The 19,561-nt window shown below is 34.9% G+C and overlaps 1 protein-coding gene across 4 annotated transcripts; it reads right to left on the bottom strand.

The window, feature by feature from the left end:
- Nucleotides 1–22: 22 nt before the first annotated feature.
- On the bottom strand, nucleotides 23–18,745 carry LOC115219851 (interleukin enhancer-binding factor 2 homolog). Of its 4 annotated transcripts, none has more exons than XM_036509505.1 (15): nucleotides 18,627–18,745; nucleotides 11,166–11,276; nucleotides 10,931–10,973; nucleotides 10,687–10,743; nucleotides 8,065–8,190; nucleotides 5,528–5,630; nucleotides 4,473–4,538; nucleotides 4,122–4,238; nucleotides 3,398–3,476; nucleotides 1,730–1,820; nucleotides 1,582–1,643; nucleotides 1,283–1,397; nucleotides 1,108–1,195; nucleotides 836–1,001; nucleotides 23–119 (listed from the first exon to the last, which is right to left on the bottom strand). In XM_036509505.1, the coding sequence occupies exons 1-14, from the start codon at nucleotides 18,629–18,631 to the stop codon at nucleotides 841–843; spliced, it is 1,224 nt and encodes a 407-aa protein (XP_036365398.1). In that variant the 5' UTR covers nucleotides 18,632–18,745; the 3' UTR covers nucleotides 23–119; nucleotides 836–840. The 4 variants fall into 4 exon arrangements, with proteins under 4 accessions (XP_036365398.1, XP_036365399.1, XP_029646000.1 ...); XM_036509506.1 differs by having other exon boundaries at nucleotides 836–986; XM_029790140.2 differs by having other exon boundaries at nucleotides 1,730–1,817.
- Nucleotides 18,746–19,561: the final 816 nt, after the last annotated feature.

Here is a 19,561-nt window from a genome sequence, read left to right as displayed (position 1 = left end):
AAAAAAAAACCCAACAAACAACCTGGATAAAATGAACTAATGTTTATTTTGAAATGAATAAAATGATGGTGGAATACTGATGAGTTTCTCAACTGCTAACTAGTTTAACACCAAAATGTCTGCAAAAAAGAGAAAAATAAATCAGCATCTGTCAAATAATAAAATGCGACTGAAAAAGTAATTATTTACATGTGACAGGTATATTAAACAAAAGGAAACTTTCACCACCTCTTAAAAAAAAAAACTAAATTATACATAAGCAGTCTCAGAATGTCTTCTGGTGTTAGAAAGAAACTGGGTTTCTCTTTAACCCTTTCGTTACTGTATTTATTTTGAGATGCTCTGTGTTTCTTTCAATTACTCTAAATATAACAAGGAATTTAATAAAATAACTTAGTTATCATTCAGCTAGTGTTAGGAACATATATTGTGAATAAAGTTTGCTGGAAGATTTTAATTCAGAACTTATGAAAACAAGACATTTGTACTCAGAGCTAGGGCCGGTTGCAGCCGGGCTGATAACAAAAGGGTTAAAAAGGCTATTTTAAAGTAAGCTGTCCTTCATAATTTCATAAAATGAAATTAGATAAAGAGATGAGTAAGAAGTTATTTACCTATTTCTTTATTATCCACAAGAGGCTAAACATAGAGCGGGCAAACAAGGACAGACATAGGTAATAAGTCGATTACATCGACCCCAGTGCGTAACTGGTACTTAATTTATCGACCCCGGTGGAATTTGAACTCGCAACGTAACGGCAGACGAAATACCGGTAGGCATTTCGCCCGGCGTGCTAACGCTTCTGCCAGCTCGCTACTCTAAGAAGTTATTTACCTGAGTTATTGTGCCTCTGAAGTTTCCATGCCTTCTTCTTCAGCACCCTCCTCTGCATCCTCATCCTCTTCTTTCTTCTCTGGTTTTTCGTAGGCTTTGTCTGATGGTGTCACCACAACTCCTTCCCACACGCTCATTTCTACAGCAATGTCTGAAACAACCGAACCTACTATTAGCTAGAATACAAGGCTTAATAAGGTTTCATCATTACATACCTTGGTCAAGTGTGTTGCAATAGAAGTGAGAGTTACCAAAACATTAAGATTACTTACTTGAAGTTCCTTCTAGCCCAAGAATCTGTCGATAACCTCCATGACTTAGGACTCGTAACAGAGTCTGCGCAGTGAAGCAAACTTGGTCCTGCAAGAATTTAGAATTTATAAAAATAAGAGGGAAAATTCTCAGTTAAAAAGAAGAACTTATTCTATAAATATTTTGGGTACATACCTGTTGTTCCAGTGTCATTACTGTGTGTACACGTACTGTACCTTGTTCACATGGATCAGTTATTCCAACTGAGCCTGGCAAGAAAAAGCCAGCTGCCAGAAGTTGTAAACATCGTCTACACAAAGAAAGCAAATAAGTCACTTATTTTATTAGTTTCAAAGATGTTAAGAAATTATGAGTATAAACTTTATATATGTGGTTTCTATCTCCATTTAACTAATTTTGATCGACTCAGCTTAACTAGTAGATAATCAGTGTAAAAGTGGACAAGACTCGTTAAGAAAAACAAGTAATCTTACCTGAAAGCTACATTAATAGGAAGTGGTTGTCGTGATGGGTTGTTCATGATGGCATAATGAGCCTGGAAATAAACGGATCATTTTATAGAAATAGGTCTTTTGAGTTAGACAATAAATGAACAAAATAATTGAAAATGTGTTAACTTACAAGCAGATCTATAATCCAGGGTGTGAGAGGCTCTAGTCCTTGGAATCGGTTTTTTAAGTCACGTACTAAACGTATCAACACTTTGATACTACAATTAAATGAAAATATAAAAATAGATTGTTCTTGTGAAGGAGTAAAAACCATGAAGATGTTACTGACCTTTTGCTAAATTATCATCATTTATCTATGTTCCCTTTTGATGCAAACAAGTTTGAAGAATTATGATTTGAGTTCTTATTTGGAGCTTGTGTTTTCTATTTTGGGATGATTTCTAACCCTGGATGCCCTTTTAATGCCAGTCACTTTTCAGAAAGTATAAGGTTCATTTTATCTGTGGCAACAGCAATAGAGAGGGAGATTGTCTTGCCCTCAGCAAAGAGTTCTACACTGTTTATGTTATCCTGGCACCAGTACTAGAGGTTGCTTTGTCTCTGGTAAGACTAAAGAATCATCTCTATTCTTTGTTCCATATGGTCATGGGAAAGTGACAGAGAGTAATAGGGGATTATGATTAACGGAGGAGTAAGAGGGTGATATGGGAGGTAACAATTGTGATAGAGGAAGAGAGATGCAGAGTAATATAAATCTAGTGAGTGATAAAGGGAGGAAGAATAAAAATGGTAGAGAGATTGAATATAGATGGGTCCAATGCTGTCCCTCATGATTTGGTATAATGAGGAAAGTGATGGTAGCAAGTGGTTGAATATGGATAGATCCAAAGCATTCTTTGTCACAAATGCAGTGTTACAATAACAGTTAATGTCCCTTATTTCATCTTCCAGTAATAGAACTTCGGAAATCATCAATGTTGGGGTGTAGCATGAAGTATCGTACACCAAACATTGAAAAGAAAATATCAAAAATCTATAACATGCTGATGCCACATCCTGCCATAACCAAATAATCTGAAAACAATGAGTATGGATGAAATCTCTTTTGCTATAAATAATCTATCATTTTAATGTCCATTTTCTCATGCTTGCACGGGGTAGTTGGGATTCATTGAGGCAGATTTTCAATGGCTGGATGCCCTTCCTGCCACCAACACTCCTGTTCCCAAGTAAGGAATACTTCCTCGTGGGTAAACAGGGTTTCGTGAAAGACCACCTCCTTAATGACGATATTTGTTTAAAACTACTGGGCAATATCAAAACAAGGACACGCACAATGGGGTTCTTTTAGTTTCCGTCTATGAAATCCAATTCACAAAACTTTGGCCAGTCTGGGGCTAGAATAGAACACACCTGCCCAAAATGCTAGTAAAACTTGAAAGAAACAAGCTAATCACAAAAATATGAGGAAGCTAATGATGCTCTTTCTACACACCAACAGTTAGAAAAAGCAAATGTAGGTGTTTACCCTTGATTCAGCTATGATCAAAAGTATTCTGTAATGATTCAGTCTTTTCATTTCCAGATATAGTCTACCCAAGTTATAATTTAAGAGATTCAGTTGATATTTCTAATAAATTAAATGCAGTTTGTTAGTGTCCAATGAGAAGAAAATTTCAAATATTTTTCAACGGTACACCATCATACCAATCAATCTTATTCACTTTAAGAAAAAAAGTTCTGATTCTGCTGGTGAGATTACTCTTGAAACTCCTCTAGAAGATGTTTGTAAGAACTTATACTACAAACCCAAAGACAAATATATTTTTATAGTCACCTTGAATGTGAAGCATTTTCTTCAAACCATCGAGCATGTCTGATTGCAGCCAAGTGACCCTGCATGGTTTTACCATCCACTGTCAAATAGAGAAAAGTTGCACTAAAATAACAATCAGAAAAAGATAAGATAGTACACAAGAAATTGACCCTTTGGAATCCAAATATAAGAGCTGACAAACCATATTTAATAATAACAATGTATGTTTTGAAATACAATATTTTGAGAAATTTAGAATATAATTTACAAGTTAATTGGGATCTTTTCAGTTTGAACGGCAGTTTTTTAAAATAATTTCCACGTAACTAAACACTTTTAAACTTCGTATACTGGCTTTATTGAGAAAATTCTATAGTTTGCAAGATATTTGGTGTTTTTTTTTTCTTCAATTTCTGCAATTTCAACCAATCAATGACGTCTATTGAGGAAAACATTCTGTGCTATATGAATATGTCCCTCATTTAAGAAACAGATTGGGTTTATTTACATTTCTGAAGAGAAAAAAGATACCCTTCCACCCACCCCTAACCCAGATTGAAATGCAATAGATCGATACTAGGGTTATAATTATCGGTGACAATTTCATATGACACCACTAGAAAAAACTGCCGTTCAAACCGAAAAGATCCACAACTATCTGTACAAAAATATGGCAAAATGGATAAAAATGGAAATACTGCTGGAACACAATAAGCAGATAAACAATGAAAGAGTAGTTGCTTACAATGAAGTTCAGGATCCAGCTTTTTCAAGTTTGGTGGGATTGTAGTAATCAAACATTTTACGGAAACATCTGAATAACTTATTTCAAAACCAGATTCATTGGTTAACATACTGAGAACTGAAAAAAAAAGACAAACCAATTTCAGCTGATGTAGATAAATAATCAGGAAGATATATACAAAAAAAAACAAAAAAAAAAAACTAAATATTCAGAAAAATTGACTTAATTAACAATTGTCTTTCAACTTCTGTAACTTTATAAGCATTTAGATTTACGGCTATATACAACCATATACTTATTTAGAAATAAATTATGAAATAACAAAAATGAAAACATTTACTGAATACTGACCTTCATGTGGATCAGCAGTGCGTAAATCATCGGCTACTTTATTGCCCAATGCAGCCACTGCTTCCTCTGTCCAAAAATGACATTTGAAATCAATTAATAGACATTTAGTAAATATTAGAGAATTGGCAAAATAACAAATCAAATATATACATATAAGTTTATTTGTCAGCATAACATGGCAGTCGTATACAAGGGGACAATATTACTGTCTTTCAGCCCCAGGAAAACATGACATATATATATATATCATCTCAAAAGAGAGGATAAAAAACCAAGATATCTGACAGAGACAATAAAAGATGGAGATATCTGGCCCCTTGCTGTACACTCAACAACACCCGTCCTCTACAGCAGAAGTGTTAAAGCTGTTCTGCCTTGCACATGCAAGTGTTAAAAACACTCAGCACACACTGTAAAGAGGGTGGCATTAAGAAGGGTATCCAGCTGTAAAAATCTGAGCCAAAGCAGACTGGAACCTGGTGCAGCTCTCCAGGTCATGCGAAACCATCCAGCCTATGCCAGCATGGAAAAGGGATGTTAAAGAATGATGATATATATATGTCTCACCGAGGATATGACAAGAGACCGAGACCTTTGGAAGTATGCTGTGCGTGAGAAGACCCGGCAGGACAAGTGAGACCATAACCTGTGGCCTCTACCTGGGATGTAGCCAGTCCACTTATGCATACCTTTCCTTCTTGAGACACAAAACTCTACTTGTGAAGACCTTTTGAGGCAAGTGAAAATCAAAATCGCTCAAAAATCAATGGAAATTGTAGCTGTGATACCAGTGCTGGTGGCACGTAAAAAGCATCATCCAATCGTGGCCGTTTGCCAGCCTCGTCTGGCACGTAAAAAGCACCCACTACACTCATGGAGTGGTTGGCGTTAGGAAGGGCATCCAGCTGTAGAAACACTGCCAGATCAGACTGGGCCTGGTGCAGCCTTCTGGCTTCCCAGACCCCAGTTGAACCGTCAATCCATGCTAGCATGGAAAGTGGACATTAAACGATGATGATGTGTGTGTGTAAATTTAGTTTCACAGTAAAACTTACTTGTTGGTAGAGTTTTCAGGATGACAACCATATCAGCCACATTGTGACCTGCCATCATTGTACCTTTCTTGTGAGACCCAACTTGTCGTACTTCTTCAATTTGCTAAAAATAATAAAAATGTATTCTCTAGTAATCAGGCAAAATAATTAACACTGACACAAAGTTACTCAATCTGCTAAAAATAGCAGCTGAATCTCATTCAAATCACCCTACTATCTTATATATATATATAAACTGGACAGAATGGACTCAACAAGAATGCTTTTGATCACATATCTTTGTATTAATACTGATGTGGGGCTAATTTGAAAGTAATTTAAGAATTCTTATTTCTTTATTGCCCACAAGGGGTTAAACATAGAGGCGACAAACAAAGGGATCAAGTCGATTATATCAACCCCAGTGCGTAACTGGTACTTATTTAATCGACCCCGAAAGGATGAAAGGCAAAGTCAACCTCGGTGGAATTTGAACTCAGAACGTAACAGCAGACGAAATACGGCTACGCATTTCGCCCGGTGTGCTAACATTTCTGCCAGCTCGCCACCTTAAATTTGAAAATAATTTAAGAATTCTATTGACTAGAGCCTCAGTGGAAGAATTTAAACTGAAACTGTAAACATTGTAACAAGTGACATTTATACAAGTTGTAAATAGTTGAGTAGGTCTTATGGCACAGCAATCTGCAGATTAACCACACTGCACATCTTGCCATGCAGTAGCAGCAAGTTATATGAAAAAAACAGGTGTGACAATCGGTGTGTATTTTTGTTTTACCATCTTATGACATGAAACTTTGGTGGTAGCACTAGTGAACTACAATCTTGATCCCTTGGAGTCTATAGTTAGTTAAGCATGGCCCACAATCTCAGGTTCTTAGCTGGGAACCACATGAAGTGGTAAATTGTATAGAGGGCAAGGTGACAGTTGCTGTTCCTTTGCAATTATTTATTCACAAGTAGGACTGCATTACAAAATGTGTCTAGACCACCTTAAGACAGCAGCAGGGTGATTTACCTGCTATTTTCTGAAGGTCAGCAAACCTCATTTTACAAAAGGTGATCAATTTTATAACTCTTAGTTTTTTTCTCAAAATCTTCCTTGTCGCCATAAATTGAGTGGTTATATTACTAAACCTCTGTTAACCAATTGATCAGGGTTTAATTCCAGTGTTTTGGTGTGCAATCAGGTTGTATTTGAAGTTTTACAGGTTTCATTTTACCTAGCTGTCAGTAATAAGTATTATATTATTTACATGTGACAGACTGAGTATATTAAGCAAGAGATTTATCTTGAAAATGCTTAACCACCCCTCAAGAAAAAAAAAAAAAAACTAAAAAAAAACACACATACACACACAGAAGCACCATGCCTTAAAACCTATTCTGGTATTGCAGAAAAATTGGGTTTATCCTTAAACAGACTATTTTAAACTAGGCTGTTCTAAATTATTTCATAAGTCCTGGGGTCAGTTTACTCGACTAAAGGTGGTGCTCCAACATGGCCGCAGTCAAATGACTGAGACAAGTAAAAGAATGAAAGAAAGAAAGAATAAAATGGAACTGGATGACGAAAGTGAAGAGTAAAACAATTCTAAGAACTGCTTGCACCATTATTGTTGATTTACAAAACAAACAAACAAAATTAGAAAAAAACGTCAAGCTGTGTTAATGGTGCAGAAATTTTCTTCCACGAGATACAATAAGGAAATATCATAAATGGTGTGGTTTTATTAACTTTGTAATTCCTTTATACACTTTAAATTAAATTTATTCTGAGACATGCAGCATTTATATAAAATTATTTTACTGTATTTGAATGTGTCTAATTTCATTGAATTTGTGCAACACCAGCCAGTGGAGTGATAAAAGAGTAAATTATTTCTTTATTGCCCACAAGGGGCTAGACATAGAGGGGACAAACAAGGACAGACAAAGGGTTTTAATCGATTACATCGACCCCAGTGCGTAACTGGTACTTAATTTATCGACCCCGAAAGGATGAAAGGCAAAGTCGACCTCAGCGGAATTTGAACTCAGAATGTAACGGCAGATGAAATACGGCTACGCATTTCGCCCGGCGTGCTAACAATTCTGCCAGCTCGCCGCCTTTTCGTGATAAAAGAGTAAATGTCATATGATGAATTGACTGATGCTTTCAATATTGCAACTGATTCAGTAAATTATAACTTTACCATAAGAAAGCTATGGCCTCAACAAATCATTGTGATCTAAAAAGGCCTTGTCTTATTAAGTCATAAAATTCAACTCCTCAAATTGTGGAAATCAGAGTGGCTTTTCTCATAAAAATGTTGATTAATTAGGTATATTTTGTAAAAACCACCTTTTTAGTTACAATATTTTCCAAATACTATTGCAGCATATACTACACATATAATACAAATTATATCACAAGAATATTCATTGTTCTTTTAAGCTCAAGGTTACTGTAAGCAGGCAGAATACCCAACGTGAAAATTTCTTGCCAACAGCAGATCTGTAATCTTAAATCTGAAGTGAATAAATATTGAACTTACTGCTGGTTCAAATGAAGCAGTTAGAATAAGATTGTCCATCACTGTTTGAATCTTAGTGACTAGTGCAAGTACAGCAGATTGTTCTGATGTGGATGGTGTCAGATCTTGATTACGTTTTAACAAAGCCTATATAAACAGAGAAAAGACTGATTAATGCATTTCGTTAATAACATATAAGATTGACAATCTCAAATAAAAATCATACTTATAAAACTTTTCATTATAAAATGAATGTTCAAAGGTTTATATACAAGGAAAGGAAAAATTTTAATCTTTTCAAATTTACAAAGCAGTATAATCTCAGTGATAAGATTTTTTTTTTCTAGCTCCAAGCTTCGAAAACTAATAAGGAGAGTACAGGAGGTGGTTGAAAAAAGCCAGCTTCTATATATGGCTGAAGCGGGAAGACCAAAAATGGCTTGAAAGTCATAACATGCCGGCGGGAAATAACATCATTAGGTGAGACAAGCTGACGCTGAATCAGCTTTGCTGACAGGTGACGGTCATTTAGAGAATGCGCAGGCTAAGACTACGTGCCTTCACTAGACAGTTAAGGTGAAACAGTGTCACGTGACAACTTGCTGGGGCTGCCTGCTGGAGCCTAGCGGCAGGTATTTAAAGGGAAAAATTTGACAAGTCAGTTGGTCACCGGCTGACGATACATCAAAGAGGCCAGGGAACAAGATAGAAGACATGCACTCAACACCAGAGCTGAAGATACCTCCGAAAGTGGGGGGCACCACGTCAAAACGGTAGAGTAGGGGCTGAAACCGGATGTGGTTCCTCCTGATGATGTCTTGAGCTAACTGGATCCTATAAAGGAGCTGTTGTGGTAGCAGACCACGAAACACGGTTGTAATTCCTCCTAGAACCAGCACGGGCAACCATTTTTGAAAAAGAGCTGCACGTGACATGGCTCATCAGCAAGCAGGCCACACTACTAAAAATATTCAATTTTTGGCTAGCATGCCATTCAGTGACTCTGCACTTTACCCATGACTCTTGCAGACCATGGATATATTCAAATATTTCATTTAACATGAGTATTAACAAATACATTGTCACAAATTTAAGTATTAAAGTATGACATGAAAGCATCATAAATCAAATTTTATTATCCAAAGCAGAAAACCCGTTGAGTATTATATTTACATCAGTCACAATTGACAGTAACTAAGACTATGCCTTTCCATCCTTCAATGATGAGGATTCAGTTGTTCAATCAACAATTACCTGCTCATGAACTAACAGGTAAGTGACTGAGCTTTCCACAGACATGTGTACCTTTTACAGAATTCTCAACTAGAATCAGCATAACATACTGTGATGAGGCTGTCACATAGCCAATGAGCTTCTATAAAGTTTCCATCTCCCTAATTTCACTCACAAGTTGACCTGAGGCTATGCTGTGGGATCAAACCTGGGACTTAGTGGTTGTGAAGTAAACTTACCATTTGGCCATATTGTGCCCACAACTAAGGCAGTAATGCACACTACATAGATTACAGAATGTTGTATTGAAAACATTTATTAAACTATTACATGTAGTGAAATATAAATGCCAGACACACAGACACTGGAAGAGTTTATTCATCACAGTTTCCTCATTCATATTGTGACAACTATGACTATAATATAATAAATAATATAATATGTTATAAACAATAACAGGGATTATCTTTGAAGTATTAGATTGAGACTAATAGGGAATAGTCCTTTAAATCATAAGTCTTGAAAAAAGGATATTTTTCTTAACTTTATTGTGAGTGTATAACATTAATTTCAGAGAGCAAGAGTGAATATTTTCCTTATCTCTAATAAATAATAAGTAAACTGATAGGGGCTATATATATATAGTGTAATAAATAAAATATATGCATACATACAAACATATATGTACGTACCTACATCTACATGTATATATACATGCATATATAAATATATATACGTAAGTACAGGACACCACAAAAAGACGTTGTTGTAAACAAATGGCTTTTCCGTTTTCGTTTCTGTTGAGTTCTACGTCTTTTTGTGGTGTCCTGTACTTACATATATATATTTATATATGCATGTATATATACATGTAGATGTAGGTACGTACATATATGTTTGTATGTATGCATATATTTTATTTATTACACTATTGTCTGACAGCGCTTCGCGTCGGGTTCATTCGATTCTTCGCTTCGTTCCGTTTCTTATCCTCCCAGTATTGTTTTATTATATATATATATATATATATATATATAGTCCCTAAGGTATATTCCATTAGGAACATAACGGAGTACAGTTTAGGGCCCCTGAAAAAATTTTGCTTTAGATATATGTATTGGTATGTATTGCAAGAAATTGTTTCTTTCTCTAACATTTTACATAGTTCAACCGACACAAGTTAACATGTGAAAAACAAAATAGGAATTTGGAAAGAAATTTCTATAAAACTAATTTTTAAACGTTGAATGGGTGGAGGTGGCGACCAGTATAAAATAGTAAACAAAGAGGTCCCTAGATAAAAAATGGTTGAGAACCCCTGAACTTAGATCAACCAGCAAAAAATAAATGTTAAAATATGGTTTACAATATATAAATAAATCAGAGGTAAAAACTTTAAAAAAAACTTACTTCAGTAAATAACTTGTCGTCTGTAGCAGGTTTAGCTCGTGGGAAGGCACTCTCACACTGAAATAGATAATAGTATGACAATTTGAATAATGGATGGAATATACTGTTTAATCATTTGTTTCAGTAAGATAGCAATAATTACAGAAAGCAGAGTTTAAGACCCACAGATAGAAAAATATTGTAAGAAACAAAAATATAACAAACAGCTTAACATTGGTCATATGAAAATAGGTTTAATACACACCTGAGCCAAATCAAATGGAACATGCGGTACAAATGCTCGGAACCTACAATAAGAAACAGATTTGTAAAATTCAAGAAAATCTGTTTAAATTTCAATCAATTAGATCCTAACAGCCAATAAAAAAAAATCTTTATAATTTACAAGTTAAAAGTTGACAAGGGAGTCAGCTATCTAATTAAATAAAAAAAGGTGTCATTTTTAAGTAAATAACTGTGAAAGGAAGGTCTTAACTCACATTGGCCCAGGTTTGAATGGTGGTGCCATGGGCCGCATCATTCCAGCACCTCTTATCATTGGTGGCCCACCACGACCACGAATATTTCTGAAGTTGGGGCGGAAAAAACTTCTGAAATAATTGCAAATGTAAAAAAACTATTCAGTGAACAAATATTCTAAATTGGAAAACAATAAGGGAAAAAGAAAAAAATATTTTACAAATATATAATATAATATTATATATATATATATAATATATATATATATATATATAATATATATATATATATAAATAGACTTGACTTGCAATATTACACATACAAAATTAACATTTTAATACAACACATAACACTACACAATAAATTCCAGAATTTAAGGTGCTGGACAATTGATCAAGTTATATTACACCACTTGACCAAATAAAAATTGGGTGCTACTCCCACAATCCACAATTGGAAGGGGATGATGTGTAATAATACACTTATATTTAAGTTCACAAATTTTAAAATCACACTAGAGGGGGAAATAGTCATAAAAACAGAAAAAAAAAGCTAATCTTAAGTTGCCCAGGAATTTACTCAAAGCTTAAGCATTACAAAGTCACAATCATATTAGTTAATAGCAAAATAGAACTTTGTAATTTTTATGTTAGCTTTAGTGCACTGGAGTAAATCACACAAACAGCTTATAGATTAAAAATCCATGACTCAGGGTAATAATTTCTAATACATATTAATCTAATTAGAACAAGAGGGGCACGAAATTATTGTTAATTATTACTGCTGACAACAAAGGTTTGTTTCCTTTCCGCATAAAGCAAATTATATGAGGCTTGAACTATGATGCTGTTTGTACAATGTAGACTTAAGAGCAAAACTGAGAACAGGTAGTTTAAGAAAGAGACAGAATTCTAAAACAATGCAACGGTTGTTAATTAAAATAAATGGCCAATGTTAAGTGAGGATCCTATAAGATGTATTTATGAGCTTCACAAATAGAATGTTACAGTATTTCAAATACATGGTTTCTTGTATTATGTAACTGTCTCATCAATGTCAGAATAGCTTGATATTTCTTAGTGTACAGACATTTCTTTTTCTTGGATTAATTATAGAATTTATCTTCGTTAGGTGTGATTAATGATCATGAAAATATGGGAAAGACACAACAAAGATACATTTCCATGATGCAGCAGTAGAAAGAAAAGTAACCACTATCTTAACAACTTGACAGTGATATTCAATGCGAGGTATTCAATCGAACAAGACACTCAAAGATGACAGCAATATTTAATGCAAGGTCAAATAGTGGCTTTTAGAGACACAAAATAATCTCAGGTGCAAAAAATTTGCAAACAGTCGATATGCAATGGACTGAATATATTTGTCCCAAGAGAGAGATGGAAACAAATATAGGTTAGAATCAGGATGGGCATCTGGCCATAGAATGCTACCCCGAGAAGCCTGTGTATTTCATGCCAACATGAAGAAAGTTGCTACAACAATGATGATCATCATCTTTTTATGTCTGTTTTCCATACTGCAAGGATTTCTAAGTGTAATGGGTCAGGTCATTTCTTTCTCGAAGAAGTGCCTTCATGTAGGTGTGGACACATGTAGAAGACAGGATGTAATTGCAGATGAATTTCTTGAGTACATAGTTCCTTTTATGCATGAATATATATGTGTTTATGAGGAAGTTTCATGAGCTCAAGAGTAAAAGTATCACATCAGACTATGAGAATATCACTTGCATTTCAATAATATGGTCTTGTGGTATATTTAGGCAAGATTAAAAATCCTGACCTCAAATTTGGAGACCTTTTTTTTTGGGTCTTTTTGTCATTTTATGACCAGAGTGGTTGGAATGATGGCTTCCAGGTTCAGTCCAGCCTTGGGCAAACCAAAGCCTTGTGAGTGTATTTGGTAGACAGATATTGAAAGAAGCCCATCATATATCATCATCATCATCATTGTTTAACGTCCATTTTCCATGCTAGCATGGGTTGGACGGTTTGACCGGAATCTGGGAAGCCAGGAGGCTGCACCAGGCTCCAGTCTGATCTGGCAGTGTTTCTACAGCTGGATGCCCTTCCTAACGCCAACCACTCCGTGAGTGTAGTGGGTGCTTTTTACGTGACACTGGCACAGGTGCCAGACGAGGCTGGCAACGGTCATGTTTGGATGGTTCTCTTACGTGCCATCGGCACTGGTATCACAACTACAATTTCCATTGATTTTGATCGATTTCGATAGCAAACAATATTAGATAAGGAGATGGGCTCCACACTATGCTGTCGATCACAGCCAACATTTTGTTTTGCTGTCATTAGGGACAAACAAAACATTAAGCAAGAGTTGAAGACATTGAAGACAAAGCTATCAGGACAATGAAGGAAATAAAAACGCTCAAGAATCATATGATGGCCTCAAATTTAAAATACAACACAGACACCAGTGAAGCAGAACACCAATACCAAACATGAATGTCATTACATTTTCTAAAGAAATAAACAGTAATACTTCAAATATGTAGATTTAACCTTTTAGTGTTCAAATTGCTCTGTCAAATATAATACTTATTTCTTCAAGTTGTTCTGAATTAATCTTGCATTATCTTGTAGCTTTGCAATTTGGATGATCTGAATGTTATTTGCTGAATGACATTGTAGGATGGGTGCGAGAGGCTGGATCTGGCGTGTTTGAACTTAAAATAGGTTGAAAATTTTGACCGGATATAGCTGGTTTAAATGCTAAAGGGTTAAAGTATAAAATACATAAGTGCAGGCATGGCTCGTGTAGTAAGCAGTTTGCTTCCTAACTACATGGTTCTGGGGGTCAGTCCCACTGAGTGATACCTTAGGCGAGAGTCTTTTACTGCAGCCTCAGGCCAACCAAAGCCTTGTGAGTGGATATGGTAGACAGAAACTGAAAGAAGCCCATAATAGGTATATATATCTATGTGTGTGTTTGTCTGCCTCACAACACCTCCTGACAACAGGTGTTGGTGTGTTTACATCCCCATAACTTAGCAGTTCAGGAAAAGAGATTGATAGGATAAGTACCAGGTTTTAACAAAAGTACTGAGGTTGATTCATTCGACTAAAATTCTTCAAGGCAGTGCCCAAGCATGACAAGTCTAATGGCTGAAACATGTAAAAGATATATATTTAGCAAGGATAGTACTTTTTATTATAGACTTTTTTTGTATTCTTTCACTGCAGCCATGCTGGCATTAACAAAACAAAGTATCTTCCATATATATGTCCTAAAATAATCTGGTGGAGTTATTTCTGTAACAAAAATACTATCATTGCTATTTATTAACTTTTTTTTTATATTGAATTTTGTTTGTAATATACAACCATCTTCTCTGGTAATAATTGTCATATTTTACCTAATTTTTGTCTTATCTAACCTCTGGCAACAGAAAAAAAACAAAAAAAAAATTAAATAATTTCTCTTATCTTAGAAGAATCTGTTATTTTTACTTCAGCAGATTAGAAGAAAAGGCCATTTCAGAATTTCCCTTGAGAGGCTTCAGGGTTAGCCTCCACACCGCACTATCAGCCCATTAAAAAAAATTGAACTTATTTCATTATTTCTTTCTGTCACCAGGCCAGGAGTTATCAAAAATTAATTTACTAAGCTCTTTTCAATTGCAATTAATTGCAATCCAATTCTCTTTGTTCGAAAAGTCTTTGGTAAAAATACAAAATCAAAAAGCCGGCTGCAGATGAAAAGGAATCTGTTGTAACCTTAAAGCTGCCCAATACACCAGAACAAGAAACGGTTTTGGACAATGAATCGGACAACTTCGCTTGCAATATCCTCAAAAAGTGTTGAAGTGAGATGGGTACCTGCCAACCACGTTATATTAATACAGCATTCATTTTGCCAGCGACTAACTTGGTTGAAAGGTTCTTCAGGATAGCAGCGAATGCCTTCAATGATACAAGACATCAATTATCACCCGTATATCTGGAGATGCAACTGTTTTTAAGAGTAAATGACCATCTTTGGGATAACGAACTTGTTTCGCATATCGTTTCACCCAATCCCCTCATGTAAATTGTTAAATGCATACTCATTTTAATTGCTAATAGTATGAAACTGTCCTTTTTCCATTCATACGCTTTTTTCTGTCTTGATTGCGGTGGTATGGGCCCTAAGGGGAGCATTGTAGGCATGCTTTTCCACCCTAGGTCATATCACACATTGGTGGTCGATTTTGTCATTCTGGCAGGCGGTGTAAGAATTTTTAGAAAATTGTGAGTGATCCAAACATCTTTCGGACAGCAAAGAAATAGATCAATCAAAATTGAGAAAGTAGAGCTTTCATTGGAAATGTACTGTTATTTTAGCAAAAGATGACATTTTTGGATGCGTAAAAATTTTACAAAGGGATTTTCTGGAGAGCATTGCAATTTATTGCAATTATTTATTGTGACGAAAGAAAATTGCAATTAATTTATTGCATGCAAAAAATTCATTGCAAGCTCTGCAATGCATTTTTGACAATGCCGGCATCAGACGAATCGATCCAGTATTCATTTTTTTAAAAGCCTGTTACTTATTCTATTGCTCTGTTTTGCCGAACAGCCAAGTTACGGGGCCATAACTACACCAACACCAGTTGTCAAGCTGGTGCTGGGGAACAAACACACACACGACGGGCTTTCAATTTCCTAATCCACTCACCAGACTTTGATCGGCCGGAGGCAATTCATTTGCCCAAGCTCCCACGTAGTGGAGCTGAATCCGGAACCATATGGCTGGGATGCAGAATAACGTTTTGGGACCTCAAACACAGAGAATTAAATGAAAAGACTTCCTTTATTTCAAAAGAAATTATTTGACTTAATCAAAGTTGAAAGATAATTATGAGGCCAGTTCGGAAAAAATAATTCATCTGATAGTTAATAGAATTGAATGGCATACGTAATTTTTATAGGAAAAAAATTCAGGCCGGTGCCAAACTACTTAGATTAAATTAAATTCACAATTACACTTGTGAGTAAACTCATTTTCTGTGCTTTTCTTTCGAAAGATAATAAATAATTTGTCAATTTATATGTGTGTATGTATGTGTAGTAATATATATATATATATATATATATATATATATATATACATACACACACACATTGATCTATTTAATTATTGCAAAATTGGTTAAGTTCTTTTATGCTACAGCACGAAGACACTCGCTTCTTGATCAGGACTTTGAGCAGAAAGAAAAGACATTAACAAAGCATTCTTGACTAAAATCATAATCAAAGTGTTGAATTTTTCAGACATATTGTATACAAATCAACATTATCTAACGTTCCCTCTTCTCTCTAAATATAAAGGGCGATTTCGCTGTCATTTCTAACAAAGCGACTGACCACATAAAAGTTTATTTTTTGTTAGATTGATTTTAGTAAAGATTGAATACAATAATGAACATTCCTAGAATAATTTCTATAATTTTACTCCATAATAAAATTCTACAATTTCAGATGAATAAATTCTAGTCCTATTTTCCAAAAGAAAAACCAACATTGCACAAGAAAGTCGGGGGGTCGAGTTACAAGCCTTTATAACCAAAAGGTTGCAAAAGTACTAAAACTGATGCAGAAAGCCGGGCGCACCCCCAAAACCCCTTAAGCGAAAGTAGCTGCCCACAGCAGCGCAAAAATAATGTGTATATATATTCTTCCGCAACCGCCAAGCAAACTAATTACTCTCAACAATGTAATCCTCCACAATCCAAGTGAACATCCCTAACGATTAAATAAAACTTATTTTCATTAATAACACCCGGCGGGACAGAGTAAAATCGAGAGATAAGAATGATTTCTCAGTAGGGACTTGATTTCAGAAATGAGAAGGAAATAAGTGCGGTTAGATAGGGAACCTAACAGGAAAAAAAAGGGCAGCAATAAAATAGGTCCAATGAATATTCAATCAGGAAAAATTTATCGCATTACGGAATGCCTTTAAAATATAACAAGTGTTTAACAAACCCACAAATATGCTGAGTATACCTTGAATAATTCAATTGCACAATTTTTGATTTCTTGAATTAAATACTTCCTAATTCCACTGTTCATTCATGTGTTATCCAAGCCACCATACGTAATCAAACATAACACATTGAGACGTTATACATACATGCAAAAATGTAATTTGACATTTATGATCACACGCAGATGTGTATGTATATATATTATATATAATATATATACATACATACTAGTAAATACTATATATATATGTCTTTACTAGTATATACGCAGTGAAGCTATACAATAGCGTCGTATTTATTACGATTGCTATTTTCCAGTAAATATTGGTGCCTTGTTGTACCATTTATCTACTTTTATTTGTATAATTTTACCCTTAAGGGCTATCTTTTACTGGAAAGTAATACATTCGTATTGCATTATATATATATATATACATATGGAAGAAAAAAGATGTTCAGAATGCTGGATGGTTGTAAAAATATATATTTATTTACATATCACATATTATTACTTCATATTAGCGCTTTCAACTACTCCTGTAGTTTCATCAGAAATGGATTGAAAGCGCTAATATGAAGTAATAATATGTGATATGTAAATAAATATATATTTTTACAACCATCCAGCATTCTGAACATCTTTTTTTCTTTCATATCTATTAAATTAAATCTGTACATCACCCCCCATACATCTAACAAATATATATACATACATACATATATATACATATATACACACACACAACTAATTATAAAATATCTCTTAAAAGTCTTAGCGTAAATGAAACTCGCACCAAATAATACTAATGCTTCCATGACCCCGAAACAACTAATTCAGCAACGCATGGGTTTCTAGTTTCATTACATCTCTCCACGAGACAGCAGCGTGCAGTTTTATCCCGAAGTCCTGCTAATTGCATTTGTATTTCAACTGAAATATATATTCACAAGCATCGCAGAAGCGAAATTCTTAAGAATCTACGAACTCGTAGGAAGACTTAAAAAGAATGGAATAAAACGGGTGACGGCATAGGAGAAGGCATCGTCTTTGTAAAGAGACCAATTACTGCGGAGCCGGTAAATTTAACAAATAATAATTACAAAGGCAAAATGGCGTCTTGAGACGAGGATGGGAAATCACGTCTGGATTTTTCGGTTTCTGGTCGAAAATGGTAAAATTAAAAGCTCAGAAATGTTACTTGGTAGGTATTTCAGGTAATACAGGATATAAAGGAGAAATGTTCATAAACAGAATTTACAAAATTTAGGAATATATATAAATTATAATAAAAAACAACGGGATACGGATTCGATTTCAACAGAAAATATGTGGTGAATGAAAATGAAATTGAGAAATTATCGATGTATGAAGGAGCTGAATATTTATAGGTATTTTGTAAATGTTTTCGATGTTAAAGGTGTGATGTATATCAAAGGGTTTAGAGTAAATAATTTTCGTGGCACAAACCTCATTTTGTTCGGAGGAGAATTCTCAAATCAAAGAATTAAGCAGACCAACGAAGATGGCGCTCGCGGCAGACTTCCTGTTAGCCGACTGATGAGAAAGAGGCTAGGTTAGCATGTCAGTATCAATGGGTTTTTTTTTCCCCCTCTTCGTTCGAAATTTTGTAACTGTGAAATTGCTTTCGAAGGTGAAGATTAAGTTTGGGCACTACTCGAGAACAGTGGTCCCGGTGCGCGCACTCGCGTAGTCGCGCATCCGCGCTAGCTAGTCGTGACTAGTCGATCCTACAACGACTACCTAGCAAAGTAAATAAAACACAAAATAAATAATTTTTTTTACACAAAGTAAATAATTTTTGTTAAACAAAATAAATAAAACACAAAAACACGAAGTAAATCATTTTTTAAACAGTAAATAACACAAAAACACAAAGTAAGGATCGACTAGTCATGACTAGCTAGCGCGAACACTGTTCTCGAGTAGTACCTAAGTTTGTAGGTGTCAATTAGACGAGATGAGATATTTTGGAATGCTAATAGACTAATTTGTAAATAAAGACTTTCCCGCGATTATGTCTGACGGGTTTCTACTTTTCTAAAACTTGCTCTCTTACTTTTGTCTCTTTTTAAGGTATAATTAATTTCACTGTCGGTTGGTATCAGATGGAAGGAGTGAGGTGCTTTTCTTACAATCATATGCAATTCGATTTATTAAAGGAATTGTAAAATTAGTTAGGAAATATAAAAAGAAAATATAAATGTATAATTCATTTTTATTTCAAGTACTGTATAACAAGGATGGGTACTCTGTCTTTTAGATGAAACTTGATAACTGAGAAAAGAGTAACAGTTGATTGTTCGTTGTAGAACATTTTAAACCATATTCCGGATAGAGGTAGGGGTCCACCAAGGTTCAGTCTTCAGCCCCCTACTATTTAT

The sequence above is a fragment of the Octopus sinensis genome, linkage group LG15, assembly GCF_006345805.1.
Source record: "Octopus sinensis linkage group LG15, ASM634580v1, whole genome shotgun sequence".
Lineage (NCBI taxonomy): Eukaryota > Metazoa > Mollusca > Cephalopoda > Octopoda > Octopodidae > Octopus > Octopus sinensis.
This window is presented reverse-complemented; position numbering and strand designations above follow the sequence as displayed.